Source organism: Monopterus albus, unplaced genomic scaffold (genome assembly GCF_001952655.1).
Source record: "Monopterus albus unplaced genomic scaffold, M_albus_1.0 scaffold77.1, whole genome shotgun sequence".
NCBI lineage: Eukaryota > Metazoa > Chordata > Actinopteri > Synbranchiformes > Synbranchidae > Monopterus > Monopterus albus.
Genome location: NW_018127957.1, coordinates 822,267 through 839,567, shown reverse-complemented (window position 1 = coordinate 839,567; position 17,301 = coordinate 822,267). Strand labels below are relative to the sequence as shown.

Here is a 17,301-nt window from a genome sequence, read left to right as displayed (position 1 = left end):
CTGACACACTGATGTGTTCTGTGGTGACTTTGGGGTCGAGGGTACCCCAGGAGTAGGAAGTGATAATGGCATTTCACAAAGACAAAGGGGCATTAACAGATGACACTGGGCAGGAGGGCAGATAAATATTTATACACTTAGACAGGAGACAGGCAGCTCCAACTCGGGAGGGCAAACTGTGTGTGTGCGTTAGAGAGGTGAACTGTTAATTCACTGGCAGTAAGAGACAAGGAGGGAGAAGAAGAGAGTGACAGAAGAAGAAGGGCAGGTTGCAGCTGACAGGCATGGTGGAAATGTTGAGCAGGAATCCGACATGACACGGAGACGGAGCGGCTATAGGGGCACGGCAAAAGAAACCCACACAAGAGCAAACAGATGGGGAAATGATATAAATGTGTTAATGCCATGACAGCCTGTGGAAATTAGAGGGACAGGCTGCATACAGGAATACAGCTTTGTGGCAGAGAACCAGCTAAAGGCCAGACATGTGTCACACATATGACTGATATGCTGTCACTACAAATATCCATACTGTAAGTTAGACCATTAGCACTAATATGAACAGTCGTTTTTAAAAATGATCACATTTTAAAACATTTTGGGGATATTTTGCCTAAAGGGCAATTGATTACTTATAAATGTATATATTAAAAATGAATAAAATCATTAGTTTTGGTTCTAACACAGATTTGACTTTCATAAATGGGTTCCCCATACAAACCACCTAGGACGTGGGTACACCAGGATGGTAGGAAACTAGTGATTATAAAATGTTGCTTCAATGTCAAGATAACTAATACACTGACAATTTCAGTGTCTAGGAATAAAGTAAACTGGAAACAATCAAAACACTGTTTATTTGCATGCAGCACTCATTCTTACATTGTCATTTCATTAAACCACACACCACCACACAACCAGTAACAGTGACTAATCTGGTCAAGGAGAGAGAGGCTAGAAGCTGTCCCGCTGCCCCTAAAGGCGCCACTAAAGCCTACTCACAGGTATTAAAAGAACACAATAATAAACTTTTAAAACAACATTTGAATGGCAGCCAATTCAATAAGGATTTAATTGGTTCATGAAAGTTGAAATGACCCAATAATACCATACAGTTCACACTTTGCTGCTTGGGCACCGGAAAATGTGGAGGCAGGACATGTGCTCGTGAACTTGGGTGTATCTCATCAGCCTGAGAGTTATTCAGGTTCTTTGACAGTTAAGTGCACATTAAACAAACTGCAGTACACAGACTGGTCACCTGTCAACCGATCACTGCAGGGACAGCAAGCAGATGAATTCAGGAAACCTGATGTTATCCACAGTAGGTCAGCCCCACCCCTTCTCTTAGGGTTTTTCCTACAAGAAGTTGCTCTCTGCAGGTCTTCAGAGGGAACTCTTCATTGGGAGATTTACTGCCATTTAGGAGGACACCTAGCTCCGTTGCTAATACAGCCCCTGTCTTAATTTAGTGCAAAACCTCATATTAATTGACTGCAGTATATACAAGCAAAACTTCACTCATAAGAAATGTTTAAAATAGAATTTAACAAGAATTATTTATCAGCTACACAGCACCATAAAAAGACTATATCTGCTTGTCCTACAGTTAACATTAATGGAATAATATAAATGTTTGTATTCCAGTGTACAGTGCTAACATTTTTCCCAGTTACTGGGTCTGTGTCAGGGGGAGTTTGACATGTATCAGAGTCTTATTCAAACTGAGATAAAAGTGTATTTTGCTTTGTACACAGCACTGGGAGAGCTCTTCTCTGAGAAAATCCAGACTTACAAGGCAGTTGTTTGATTTCTGAGGCTGGAGGAAGTTTTTTTTGAAGGAAGGTGTGCTGGCTAACTGGACAGGACAAGAAAGAGGCTGGAAGCTTTCTGCTTTAAATTACTTTTTTGTTTCTGTATTTTTGCACTAGCTTTCAACTTACTGCTTGCCTTCCAGTGTTTGGAACTGGTGGGAAGTTGGCCTTGGCAGTCTACATTCCCCATATCTTCTTCAGGTAATACATATTTTACATTTCTCAGAGGAAATGCTGCTCTGGTGGAAGAACTCACCTTACTTTTTGAGTTAAGTCTCAGTAAAAAAAAACAAAAAAACATGTTGGTGGTGTTATTCCATCTCATTTGTGTGATATGTTTACATTAATTAAATAAAGTTAAAAGCTAGAATTACCGCTTCGCAGTATTTCTATTTCCCCACCAACCAGTCAAATTCATGTGTATAAGACAGAGGTGAGATCACTGACCTTTGACCTCTGACCTCACTAAAATCTAATTAGTTTATAATTGAGTCCAAGTGGACACTTGTGCCAAATTTGAAGAAATTCCCTTGAGGTGTTCCTGAGATATCACGTTCACAAGAATGGGCCATACGGACAGACAGAGGTATGGACGGACAACCCGAAAACATAATGCCTCCCATAATGCCCATAATCACCCCCTCCCTCTCACCCAGGCAGAGTTGGACTGGTTGAGCTGGTTGAGCATCACCACCGAGGTGCAGCCATAGTCGTAAAGGAGCCTCCAGAAGTCAGTGGTGGTCCCGGGCAGTGGATGTGGTGTCACCACAAAGGCAGCAGGCTGGAGAAAGCTGTCAGCGAGCGCAGCATTGATGTAGTTGCCACTTTCTCCCTCGGTCGTGACGAGAAAGGCCAGGGAGCGGTCCGGTGGCAGCACGTCCATGCTACGGTTCTTCTCACGGTTCCTGGGCATCAGAGAAATGCTGCACTCCTCCACATCAAGGTGAGGCGTCACCGAGTTCAGAGTCTGGGGGGCAGTGAAAGAGATGAGAGTGTGCAGGAAAGATGATGAGAAATGTTGGCACCAGTGTTTGAGAATGCATTCACAGTTTAGATATAGAGATAAAATGAAAGACCAAGAATAAAGACTGTGCTAAGAGGAGACAGACGCAGCGGAACAGAAGTGGGATCAAAGAGAGATTGACAGAGGCAATGAAAATATTCTCCACTCACACTGCTAATACTTGACAAGCACAACTATCTCCAGTCATCTCCGGGAAACTTTAAAACACATTTATTATCACTCAAATCCCCCACCAGGCTTAATGGATAAAAACACATTTGGTGCAATCTTATACATTATAAATAAGTTTATTATAAAGCAACAAAAATTGAAATTGAACTGATTATGCAATTTGCTTCATAGTGTAAATGACTCCCCACTGGCTTAGACAAAATGAGAAGAACACTTCAGCCTGTAACTAGAATATTGCATCCAGGCTGTGAGGTGCAATTACGAGAGGTTGTCTGATTGGACGACTCAGCAGCACTGAAGGGAGCTAATTGTGCAGCGTGTGGAGGAGAGAATATAACCCGGCCAAAGGTCACAATCAGTAACATCATTAAAACTGCCATTAGCTGAACAAGCCAACAGCAAGCCATACAGACATATACAGTACGTGATCCTAGCTGCAATCTAAAACTTTCCTGTTGAACAAAACCATTTTTATGTGTACTGATTTGAAAAGCAGCTTCACTCTCATTCCATTGTCTCTAACAACCAGTGGATTTTTCTCTTACAAGACCAACTAAGCTCAGCGTGTTTAGAAAACCCACAACCTCTCATGGGACTGCGGTCAGTGAGCTGATATGAGCTGTCCATTTCTAGCTGACAGAGCCAAAGCAGCCTCTTCCAGTCAGAGTAGTCGTGTTTTCTGCCATGCTTTAGCAGTTTTGCATGTTGAAATCACAACATCAAAATTTGTTTTCAGCTGTAATATTTTAACACAATTGGTTGTATAGGATGTGAAAAAGTAACATATCTAAGACAGCAAAAAGGTCAAAATAAAGAGACAGTTACTAACAGACATTTTAAGAACATCAGCGTACTTAGCTCAGCAGCTAATTTGCACCAGTAATACTGAACTGGTTCAGAAGCCTTTGCAGGGTGAAACAATCAAAGGGCTTTGAGGGACATGTAAGCTACAAGCTAATCAATTCTGCAGCTCATTAAAATAAATTGCCATGTGTACATGTCATTAGTGTGTTTGGATAAAAACGGTCTTAGGTCTCCTCACTACTTAGCTATGTCCAGCAACATATAATGACACGTTTAAACTGTGAATCTATTCCGTCCACCGTGTGGAAGGGTACAGTAAACTGCCATACCTACAACATGTGGCTGAACTAGATGACCTGCCAAATTTGTTTGGTCGCTCGCTTGGTTTGATCAACACTTCATTTCAACAGAAACTTTTTCCCACCCTACCGGGCAACAACAGAAACTGATTTAAGCTTTGAGTTTGGAATTATTGATGAGGGAATGAGTGTAATCAATCAAAAGCCATCGCTAATGCATGCTTACACACTTAAATACAAATCACATGCTAGTGTGTCTTACCTGAAACTCCTCTCTAAGCTGTGAGGTGTTGCTCTGAGAGTCAACCTTCAGCATCTCCTTATAGGTGAGAGCAAACTCATTAACAGGGATGGCAGTCTCTCCACACAGACAAGCCTCCAGGATGGCGTCGTGGATGAACACATACTGCTCCTACGAGACAGACAGCGGGGGAAACTTTCACAAATTCACAAAGTCACACAAAGCCCCGACTGCACTTACCAGCCTCCTAACTGTTAATTGCCCACTTGTGAAGAACAATACTGAATTTAATTACTGCTGTTGAATGTTGACTAATAGTCATAAATGTCAAACATTCTTCACATTGCCATGCTTATACTTAGACATTATTTCCAAGCAGAAAATTGCTATAAATGGGGTAAAAAAAGACAACACACATCAGAGGAGCCAAACATTGCCTACACAGTGTCTGAATAACATTGTGTGCCGTGTAATTAACGAGAAAACTAGGAAATTTGTTTTGACATCCAACCCAACAAAAGATCAAAGAAGCGAGGATACATTCAGAATCAGACATAAGACTGTCCCCCTTCCAACTTATTTATCATTGTAATGTCTTCTGTAATTGCAGAAATATGCATTCAACTGGTAGATGGCTCTAGCTGAAAGGTAAAAAGATGGAATTAGAAGAGAAATAAAACCATTGTTTGATACACACTGTACAGCCTCCTCGTCCCAACATATTTATAAGAGAACAGTTTTAACTATTTCCCAACTTTTAATAGTTTTATTCACTCTTGTAATTAATGTTTTTGTCTGGTTTGCTTATTTGACGATTGAGAGTACACATTACATATACATTAGATAATACATTTTGCAACTGTGTATCTATTTACACAAAGCATTTGTTGTAGTAAATGAAAAGTTGAAATAATTATCGCACCAGCATGACTTCATTTAACATCAATGTTTTAGCATAAATAGCATTTTTAAATGAATGTTTATTGTATCATACTAAGTGGCCTTCAAACCATAAACACTGTGCCCTTAAATCATTTGAGTTGTAGAGGAGCACTGTTAGCGGAAAGTAAAGTACATTCATTTATACTGTACGCAAGAAAAATGTTGACTATTCCCATGCTAATATACTAATAAACAATATTTTATGTAAGGTAACTGTTCAAACAACAGTAAAATATGTTCAAATGAGGTCTGCTTGGACCAGCTGCAACATCACATAGCTACACACATAAATAACTCAGTGGTAAAATAAACAAAATAAACAAGCAAAACTTTAAGGACCATGCAATTTGTAGCTAGGATATTTTTCTCCGGAGCTGATGGAGACCACAACAAAGCTAAAAGAGGAACGAATACTGGGCTTCTATTTAACAGGTGGCCGAACATGTGAGTGCTAATGTTGTTCCATGTATGCTGGATGTACAGTATAAATAACTCTTTGCATTCATCACAGTAACTTTACAACCGATTTTCTATTTTTAGCTTGTTCCTCAGCCTCCAAGAGGCCCCTTCCACAAAATTCATCTATGTATATGAGACTTTCAAAACATACTGTAAGTTTTAATTGTACTTGTGATTCTGCTACTTTGACTTTAAGTCAAGTATCTGAGCTCTTGGAATGCCGTTTCAGAAATTTTCCAACCTGAAAGAACAAAATTCCAGCGCAGACATACATGATCGTGGTGAAATACACGTGCCAGCAGCTTCATACTGTGACTTTCTGATCAGCAGTTCAGAATGACCTCTCTAACAACATTGCTGCCCTCCCACTCACTTCAGTCTGGATCATGTTTATGCGTCGGGAGCAGAGGGTCTTGACACAGTTGTAGATGTCCACTACTCCTTCACACTCAGCCATATCCAGCATGACATCCAGCACAATGTAGCAGCCGGTCCTGCCTGCCCCCATACTGGTGCAAAGGAGAGAGGAGAAAGATTGACAGCAGTGAAAATGCCACTGAACCCTTCAATGATGATTGAGACACTCCCCTCCAAAGTAAAGTATAATGAGAGGCTTGGTTCTGGAAAAGAACAAGGGGACAACAATGACCATTTTGTTCTGGCAGAGCACAGAATCTAAGTCGATGTGTGAAAGTTAAAAGCCCTGCCCGCTGACCAATGCCCTCCATGTCTGGGTCGCACGCCGATATAAAGCAGGTGTGTGTGTGTTTTTCAATGCCTCGGTCCTCTCCAGGTAAGGACCGGCTACTTCAAAGCCTACCTGAGTGACTGCACTGGGATGCTTGAGGCCTAAAAAACATATATCTTCATAATTTCTCCATTGGTTTTCCATCAATAGAAAACCAATCTCCTTGTAGCGCATAAATATAGTTAAAGAAGCACTTCATTTATGATAAGATGGAAAAGGATCGATGCTTAATCAAAATTGGTATCCAGACAGACACTGTAGCTGGTTTGCAGTGGCAGACAGGTGTAAAACAAAAGATAAATCAGCAACATATCTCATCATCTGTTGAAAAGCCTTAGTGTCTCTCTGTTTACAAATGCTCATATTACCCATTGCTTCTACTTAATTCATTTATTAGCTGGCTTGGTGGCATGCCATGTTGCTCAAACATCTAAAAATAAATGAAGGTGCTGACTCAGACTGTAAGGAATCCATAATTAAACTAGACACACAAGAACGATGGGCATACTCCCTACAGTTCACATTTTCAGATCATTTCCTCACAAAATGTGAGTTTGCATTAGATGATGTCCATGTTTCTGCCAAATTTCTGAAAATGAGACAAAATAAAATGTGAATAAGGGGACTATCACTTCTAACCTGTTTAATTTAAAAGAAATCTGGTGTGTTTGCCCAGTTGGTCCAAATGCATTAATGCTGTCAGTCAAACTCAGGTGTAGACTAACAGAAGTGCACAAAGACTGCTTAATGCTGCGAGTCTTAGCTTGTAAGGGCCTGCTATGTTTGCACAGTTAGGGTGGTTTGTCTGGATTGATAAAAAAGCTGTCCATCATTGGAGACCAAAACTGATTAAACAGAGGGCCTTCTGGTGGAATGAACAGTGAGTAGCAGTATGACACCAGTGCTTTGTCTGCAATGGAATACTCCGATTCTGCCCCCAATTCTGTTTCATATGACACATTTGCCATCTCAGTCAAGAAATTTTTGTTTGCAACATGTCCTTATTTTTCCAAATTTCAGACATTTTTACTCAGATATTTTTAAATGAGGACCATAAAAATGTACATAAAAAGATGAATGGAAATGAAACCTGTGAGCAAAGACTCCTTCTGTGGTTTAACATCAGTGTCCAACAGTCAGCACAGAGAACAAGTCCTTCACCAAAAAGACAGGTAGTATCATCAAAAATCCAACTGTCCACATTTGTAAACCTCTTGCTGGGTATGTGTGAAATACAACATCTTGTTTGATGGTCTTATTTTATTTTTGTTTTTACAACTATATTACTCTCCACCTACACATATACAACACCAAGTAGTTATTTTGGGAAATGTAAAAAACACAAAGAAGGAGAAGAATAACTGAGGCTGAGCTGATTTTTAAACCCCTACATCTGTTTAGCTAGTCAGGATGAAAGGTGATGAGTTACCTGCAGTGGACCACCACAGGCCCAGCGTCAGGAGGTGTTGAGGCCTTGACCCGGCGGAGGAAAGCCAGCAGGCCGGTAGCATGGTAGGGCACGCCGTGCTCCGGCCAGGAAGTGAAGTGGAACTGGCACACCTCGTGTTTGGCAGGGTAACCTCTCTACAGGACGAAGATTGCATGAGTTGGCATTATTATCAGAAGGGAACCATTTAGAGGAGCATACAAATAACAATCAGTTATGGCAATATAAATGTGAATGAGGAATATACTGAGAGAGCTGAGATAAAAATAACGAGCGTATGACTCACCCTCTCCATGGCGAAGGTGCGCACTGTGTACTCTGCCAGCGTTTCTGTCTTCAGCAGCGTTATCTTAATGTCACCATAGAGCTCAGTGTCATCAGGCCAGTACTTACAGCACTTCATCTGGACAAACAAGAAGCAGCTGAACTTCAAACACATAAACAACACTGGACAACAAGCAGACAAACTGCATTGCTCTAATCCTGCTGTGATCTTTGCTAAATATTTGAACTTTACCACAGCTTATCTAATCACCTCAGTTATCAAATCTGACACATAAAAGTGTTGACACTAAGATAAGATGACAGAAGGAGATGTTTTGGTATGATGTTTATGGGCATCTCCCACTCTGTCCAGCCAAACTAACAGCCAGTGATGGTGTTATTTTTTTCTAAGTAAAGGCCGTTTCATTTTTCCCTGATGCAGTGTCCAAAAATATATGTATATATATATGTATATAATAAAATTCTCCTCTTATAAAGCCTGACAAAGACTATAATACCGTAGAATATGGGGGATGATAGTTGTGCTGCCATGTAAAAGGGTCACACTTAATTTTACATTTCCTGTTTTCACATTTTTCACTGAGTTAAATTCTGACCCTGGCTGACATTTACTTGGCTGCGCTGCAGGTCTGCTATTTCACAAAATGGGATGTTATACCATTTGCATTTTTGTTATCAGATGTTTTTGAAAGGAAAAAGCTGTAAAGCTAAGGTGTTTGGTGGTATGCTATACGCCTGGCTAAGGGTTACTCCAGAAATTTAGCACTGCGTTCCATAAAACTGGGGTACTCACAATAGATTGATAAAAGGTGTTCTACCTAATTTCTGTTCATATGCTAGTGGCTCCAATAAGAGCCAAAACAAACACACCAGAAACCATTCCTTACCCCCCCTGCCTCTCCTGACCTGTTTCCTAAAGCTATGATGTGAACTATGGATGCCTGGTTGCAACAGACTGTACAAACTGCAGCCTCCAGTCCAAAGCTAGCATTAGCTGACTAATAAGTAAAGTTGGCAATCCAGTGGAACACTCCGATTACTGCTACTGTGACACAAGCATAAGTTACACCAAGCTTGAACTGCTCCCAATTTAATTATCAGCAGCAGGACTGTCACGGAGAGCATAGTTTAGCTCAGACACCACGTTCTGTCCCATTTTCACTTGAATTATCAGGGTGTAAAATTCAGATTAATGCACCTTTAAAACAGAGGGCAAAAATCAACATAGCAGAGGCCACGATATCAATACCTCTAATTTAACAGGCTTAGGAACACTCTCTCCTTCAGTGGGGTATTTCACACTCATTCTGAACTACATGAACATTGAACACTACACTAGCACAGTTTTGAAATGCAGATATTTCTAAATGTAAACACATACAAACAAAACAAAGTCATAATTGCTCTTACAATAGACTGGCAGTTACATTTGATATATTTAATTTTTGGTCTCCTGATTCTGAGCCAGTTGCACTAGCTCTTCATTTAAATGTAGCATAGTTATGGAATAAATGTTTACTAAGAGGAGATTTATGAATCACTTAGCTTGCTAATGCCAGTGACCCAGAGTGAGTAGAAGTACATATGCAAAGTAAAGTAATGGACTATTGTAGACATACTTTAACACTTGATAAAATGCTGTTCAACATTGCTGAAATAATGATGTAAACTGGGAACAATTCAAGTCCCACTTCACAAATATAATACACTATACAAAACAAATTACCAAACATTATGTTTATAATGTCAGACTAAATGAATAAATAGCATCATAAAGGTTAACAATCAGATACCTCTCACACTAAACTCTATGACTATTATTAAACTGAAACAGTTATTTCTTTATGTATGCATGCATAAAAAGGAAAAATAAAAAGTAAATTACACAGAACTAGCAGTTAAGTTTAATACTGTATATCGCTTGGTTCCCTCAAGCCGCTGTTTTTGGCAGTTATGCTACAGCTGACAATGCTATAGTGACTTCCTGTTGATTGATTTGATTGGACTGTACTGCAGATGTTTTCTAGGGACCAACTTACATGTTACTAAAATCTTTTCTAAGACACTGCTTAGGTTTTAATGCAGAAACTTGAATTAGTATGTCTTTACTAGGGTACACTTGCTAATCACTTAGGAAGGCCTTTACACACTTAATGGTGGGTTTATAAATTATTGGTGCAACCCTATCCACAGCCACAAGCTGTTTTCACAAGGTAGTGGTACTTTATGTGAACTCTATGTAAAAGTAGTGGAGCTCCCCTTTAACTTGACAAACACTTCTGTAATCACTGCTGCTAATATTTTAGTCTGACTGTATCTTCACTGATCACATTTTATAAATAGTGTGGTCGGTGAATAATGCCTGTTTCTTACACATTTTGAACATAGTAACAGTAGCTGACTGTATTCGGCAGAAGCAACAGAACACAGGTCACAGTGTTCATCCACAGACCTTCATAGACATCTAAGCTTTGACCCTGAAGCACAGCCACCAAAAGCAAGCGGTGCTCACTCCCACAACATGAGCACAGCAGCTCTTCTGATGTAGGCTGCAGTCAATGATAAAGGGAGCTCCAGAAACACATTCCCTCCATCCATCCTCACAGGCGGCTGAATAGGTCGCAGGACAAAGGGAAGAGAAACCTACCCTGCCCACTTCCACCAGCTTAGTGATCATGACAATACTGAAGCAGTTCTCCTGCCAAACCATCCGCCAGAAATCGTAGATCATCTCCTGCTTTGGGCCTGTGGAGGAGGAAATACACAGTAAAGGTATAGGTGGAGAAAGAGAAAGAGAGGAGGAGAAGATGGGCACAGAGTTGAGTCATAACTCAGAGAAAACAGCAGCAATAACTAACAACACAGAGACACTGTATAATACATGCCAGGGAGTGGAGTAACAATGTATCACTCATGAACTATTGCTCACTCTGTGATCTTCTAATACTTCAGAGAAATGTCATTTCAAAACACCCACAAATCCTCAGCCATTGTGCAAACAACCTCTTGCATTGCCTTTCCCAGGCATCGATGGCTAACACAAATCACAGCCCCTGCAGAAGATGACACATTCATTGATTTCATTACACTGTAGTGTGGATACTATCACAAGGTCCTCCTTCATACAGCCTCCTCTGCCAAATGCACTATACCCCTTTTAGTGAACAAGATGTCTACTCATGTTTATCCACACTTTTATTAATAGGATCAAATCTAGTCTAAATGTATTTATATTATACTTGTAATTTAAAAATGCACCACTCACAATACACACAAACAATACAGGTGGTGCATTTTTAGATTCCATGAGTATATAACACTGTAAAACATCACCTTGTTGACCATTTTACACAAAAAAACATTTAAAATGGGAAGAAAACAAACAGAAATAAAGAAAAGCCAACATCAATAAAAGTATCAACTCCATTCGTTGTCAAAAGCCCTAAAAAATAAGAAAGTGCTAAGCAAGGGTGTGAGTACAGCCAGGTCTGTAACAGATTACATTAGGAGGAGGGTCAATCCAGAGTTTAGAGGCCACCACGGTAAAGGTTCGATCACTCCAGCATTGATGGCAAAGACCTCGGCACCTCGAGTAAATCCATACTCCATGATCTAAGAGATGCAACTAGAGTGTGCCATGGTGTGAGATCACTGAGGCGCCAGGCCGTTTAGAGCCTTAAACTGGAAGTGAATTGGAAGCCAGGCAAGACAGTCTTGCCTTTTCTCCTGTGACTGACCAGGATGGTGTTTTTAAGAGGAGAGTACACTTTAAAATCCCTTCGTGATGGCAGAGGAGCAAATCCAAATACATACACTGTATCAACCTGAGGCCAAGCAACTGGGAGCTTCATAGACTAGGAGTAGATTCTTAAAATCATAAGGCCAGTAAACATCTACTCTCCCTACCTACTTACCACAAAACACCCAAAAGCAGCAGTGACTGTATCTGACTAACAGATGTTACCTCTGTATCTAAATCCTCATGTTATTCCTCTGTGCCATAAAGCTCCAGTGTTGACCACAAATGGAAACAATCCCCAACAAACGTGCTATTTACTGCTGTTTGGGTAAAAATTACAATGTCCACAAAGTACTGCACTTTAGGAAAGTAATGAGCATCTGTACAGGAAACAAAACTACAATATTTGGGGGCTTTTTATTAAGATGTGCATAAGAAGGAACAGCCTTGGACCTGGGCACCACAGGCAGGGTAGAAAACACTGGACACCACTGAAAACCTAAATATAGTGTTACATAAAACTTATTCAATATTCTCTTCATCTCCCATTCAGGTCAGCTGAACCCCATAATGAATACCAGGCTTTCTTTCTCCATAGATAACAAATACAGTGAGGTATGTATTAGTTCTTCTTCCACAGTGTTGTTAAGAAGAGGAGTCAAGCGGTATGCATTTGGCTATGCAACCCCGGCTCTAACATGGAAAGACCTACAAAGCTGAGATAGACAACAAGAGGAGGAGGAGACAACCTCATAGTCGCCATTAAAAACAGGCTATCTGCAACAGCTTGCCCTTTATTATAGTTGACCTGAGAAGAGTCAGTGCCACATGGGCATCTACTCTATTCACTGTTTGTCCTCCTCTCCACAAGGTTATTCACATCTGCTCTGTTAGCAATCACTCTGCCTGTTTCTGTGTATTAATAATATGAAATGTAAATTTTTCTGCAGCAGCAGGAGAAGCCCACTGAGGCATCGCTGGAGGGACACAGCAGTCAGTCGAGAGACAGCTGACGTGTGATCCCTGCACCTGGGTGTATCTGTATGCAAAGCGCAACATGCTGCCGCTTTGGACTTGGGCTTTCAGAGTGCGCTTGGCATTTCTCCTCCCCGTCCGCCTCCCCAACTCCCACCTCCTCCTCCCGCTGCCTCATCTCTGGACATAATAGAGAGTTAGCCCGAAGCACCTGCTGCCTGCTGCAGAAGCACAGCTGACTTAAGACTCATCTAAGATACAACACATCAACCTCAACCTGCCGTGACAGCCGACCACCTGGGCCTTAGTGCCTGTATATGTAGTGTTGTTCAGTATATGCAGACTGAGAGGGGCAAACTTTAATGAAGCAGTTTGTGTGTGAGACAGTCGGTGTGTATGGGTGGATGTAATGAGCTGCAGCCATTTTGGCGACTGTAACAGACCGTACTGATTGATTGTTTTACATCCTGGGTCTTTTACCCATCATTTCAGCTTTGTTTTTGAATTCAAACAATCAGCACTATTCATCTTTATGAATTTAAAATTTTGTTTGATTCTTCAGTAACTTTATTTCCGCCATAAGTCAAATACCACCAAGAGATGGAGTGACATTTCCTGAGGCTACTTCTGTGATGTAGTAGGACTGAGACCAAAGTGAAATACAGAAAGGAATCAGAGGAAGAAAATGAAAAACATACATGTATTTACTGAATAAATAGGATCAGAGCTGGGAAAGAATAAAGAGAATGCCTTGCTCTCTCAGTCTCTTTCTCTTCTTCTCTGTTTGTCTGTCTCTCAAATGTGTGTGTGTCTCTTGGGGAATGCAGCCTATATAGCATATCAAACCGACATCAGAGAGATGGTGCACCACACATGCAGATGGCGGGGAGGAGAGACACAAAGGCAGCACTTCACAGAGAGCGGCAATCGGCAGTGTTACAGTGCAGACTGACAGTTACAGTCTGCTATGGGAGCATTTCTCACAGGTGGAGGAAAGTGAAGCTTTATGGGGGAAATACAGATGTGAGCATGATGCAACACTTGTTGTTTACACATTAATAATTCAGTAAACTCATTTTAATATTGTCAGTTGGGTTCCTGTGTAAAGAACATCACAAACAAACAAATATTAGTAGGCAAACACTGCAGCCGGGCGGTTCACACTCACCTTGGGTGGCGATAAAGTGGTTCGATCGCTGGTAACCCTGTGTGACAGAGAGCAAGTAAGAGAGTACAGAAAAGAAAGGAAAAGATATGAGAGAGTTAATAATTACACAAGCACATGATGACCTCAAAGTCTCATTCCACCCCTCCCATCCATTCTCTTTCTCCATTTTCAGCTTCAAGGCATCCCTTATTCATGTCAGAGCTGAGTCTGATGTCAGCACACAGCTAAATTTCTGCTCTGCTTTTGACTGAAGAAAACGAATCTGCGCCGTGCTATCAGCTGATGGCGCTCTGCTTAAAATACATTATCATGTTTGACAGAGCAAATTCTTTGGACTGTTTAGGCTCCAACTTTGGGTGAAGGATGGGACTTGAGAAATGGCATTAATTCAAGTTTTTCTCTGCCCGTCTCGGAGCCAGGTCATTACACGGAGAGCGAGGGAGCTGCTTTTCAAAGGCTGCCCAGTGTGCAGTGCTTTGCATGCAGCCACGGCTGCTGATCAAAGGTAGATTGACAAGTGAAGGATCTACAGCTCTGGGAGTAATTCTACCTGAGTGACACTGGCTGATCTGGCTGTCTCCTTTCTGCTCAGCTTGGCATTAGTGCAGTTATGAAACAGCATGCGCAGTCTGGAAGGCTATTAGTGGTGTCCTGGCCAAACCCTTTGTGCTGAATGCAAAGCAGCCGAGCACGATGGATCCTGGAATTAAGATTAGTTTGGCCTTTCATCACTCATAGGTAAAGTGATATGCTAAACATTTGTACAATACTGTACAGTCCCTCCGAGCCCTGCCCCCACCGTGCACACACTCACACACACACAATGATATGCATGTATACATTATCCAGCCAGGAAACCACACAGATTACATTCTGTAACTGTAATGCCACAAAAGGAAGTTGAGATGGATGACCATCACTATGAATGAGTACAGAGACCCTCATTCCCACGAGCCTCTGTTGCTGAGTTTCCCTTGGCCAGCCAGTTTCCTGTTTGTCACCTTGGCAACAGGATTTTTCAACAGCAGGTAAGCCGAACAACATTAAGCAGTGTGAGTTCACATTGGCTTGGGAAGAAAAACAATAATAAAACATGCAGAGTCTTTTGAAACATGGGAAACTAACTAGTTCTGTCACATTGGCCATGACAAATGTGTCTCACTCTAACTTCAACCAGTGTGAAGTTAATGAAAATGAACTTTTTATCACGCATCTCATCAGTTGCATGAAGCCTGCTGAAGCTTTAAGACACAAAAAGCTTCCTCCTTTGAGAATGAATTATATCAGTGTTTTGCGATATCTAGAGCTATCTCAGTTCTAGTTAATGCTTTAAACAAAGTCATATAACTTACAGCCTACATTTGAAAATCAGCTGGAACACAAAATAAGACACAGAAAGTATTGTTGGTGGGTGTAAAAGCTACTTAAGAACAAATGCTGCCAAACCCAACAAAAGCTACAAAATACACAAATTATAGCTGTGTCTTTTAAAAACTACCCACAACTGCTGTTTTGATTCTGATGGGCCTCAATTATCACTGCTATCAAGTTATCAAATTATCAAGTTATTTATGTGGAGCAATTTCTGTACATTCCAGAAAAAAGCTGTCACAAGATGATTTTACCATTGGCTCCAGGCCCCTACAAGCCTCTACAGGATGGAAGATGATTTGATCCACTCATTATCTTTGATTATGTGTTTTGTCAATTTGAATTAATACTTTAACTTCCAGCATGTTCACACTTCTTGAAACATGTCATATGACACCTGAGATGCTTGATAAATATGGCCGCTGACACTGGTGAACCTCCTGTATTGAAACAGAGTGATACTAGGTAGAACTTTTGTAAGCTATCTCTAAAATAATTCCTGCTCTTGCATGCACTCAGCGTTTGTTTTTCCCAGCTCACTGTCATTGAATATATTTACGATGCCTGCTGTGTCAACAGTGTGTATGCTAGCTTTGATCTGACCTCATCCTCTCTCCACTGTGGCATACTATCAGTCTTTTATAGGACAGCCTGATGTTAAGCAAGAGCACTGGGTGAGCATGTGACTATGGATGAAAGAAGACAGGGCGACTGTTGCAGTCAGTCTAGGAAAAAGTGATGGATAGAGGCAGAAAGGCTCAGCAGTTCAGAGCAGAAAAGGGAAGGAAGGTCTGCTGTTGGAGGGAAGCCATGGAGAGTTGGCAGGGGCAGCGAGAGGGGGCAGTGTGAAAAGGGAGAGGATATGGAAAGAGAAGAGAGGCAAGGTACTTACTTCCCTGTTTATCCGAATCTAAGAGATGCCAAAAGGTTGAAAACCGGGGAGGGAGGGGACAGAAAGAAAGACAGGAAGAGAGAAGGAAAGCAGGAGAGGAAACAAGAACTAGTTACAGTAAATAAAGATCAGGAAAAGAGGGTAATGAAATGGTTAGAGAGCAGCTTGCTCTGAGGACCTGTGGAAAGAATAATGTTCAGAAACCTGAAGTTCCCATAAACACCTTTTTTAAGAGTAACCACAGCCTTTCCTCCTGTGTTAACTTCCTCCACACCCATTCACCTTTAGCGTATTACATCTTTATTTGGATTAATCACAGTAAAGTAAAAAGGCAGAACGAGAGAAAAGTGATGGCACCTTGAGGGATAATGCCTAAGGAAATGAATAATTTCATATAATGTATTCTCTTAACTGCACAAGGTGAATGTTGTCTTTAATGTGCTCTGCAGCAGCTGGCCAGCCCTCCATTCCTTGGAATTAAGTTCAAATTATGGGATTCCACCTCTCATCGTGCCATAGAACGCCAACATTTAATGGCAGTGCAGGAAGGTGTGTGCACTTTATGTTAGAAGGCAGAAACGGGGGAGTGGACGGCTGTGCTTCATGTCAGGCTTTTAAGCAGGTGGCTAGCTTTTATGTCCTGTCACATGCATGAATGTAATGTTCACCTTTTGATTTTTTTTTTTTAATTTGATTTGATTTATTCATTCAAGCATGTAAAACAGTTGATATGTCAACACATGTAATTTCACACATATCCAACAATAATAATCCAATATCAATTTACTTATACCTAGTACATGCTTGAACGGAGTAGGAAGAAGTTAGACTTACAGTGCCTTGCGAAAGTATTCGGCCCCCTTGAACTTTGCGACCTTTTGCCACATTTCAGGCTTCAAACATAAAGATATAAAACTGTAAT

General features: G+C 41.0%; 1 protein-coding gene across 1 annotated transcript in view; it reads right to left on the bottom strand.

Annotated features, from left to right (window-relative positions):
• Positions 1-17,301, bottom strand: part of ptprua (protein tyrosine phosphatase receptor type Ua) — a 211,090-nt gene that overhangs the window by 11,117 nt on the left and 182,672 nt on the right. The window contains 8 exon segments of the mRNA XM_020606414.1: positions 2,467-2,781; positions 4,375-4,524; positions 6,128-6,263; positions 7,932-8,086; positions 8,236-8,352; positions 10,882-10,979; positions 14,117-14,153; positions 16,380-16,397. Coding sequence (XP_020462070.1) covers positions 2,467-2,781; positions 4,375-4,524; positions 6,128-6,263; positions 7,932-8,086; positions 8,236-8,352; positions 10,882-10,979; positions 14,117-14,153; positions 16,380-16,397 — 1,026 coding nt within the window.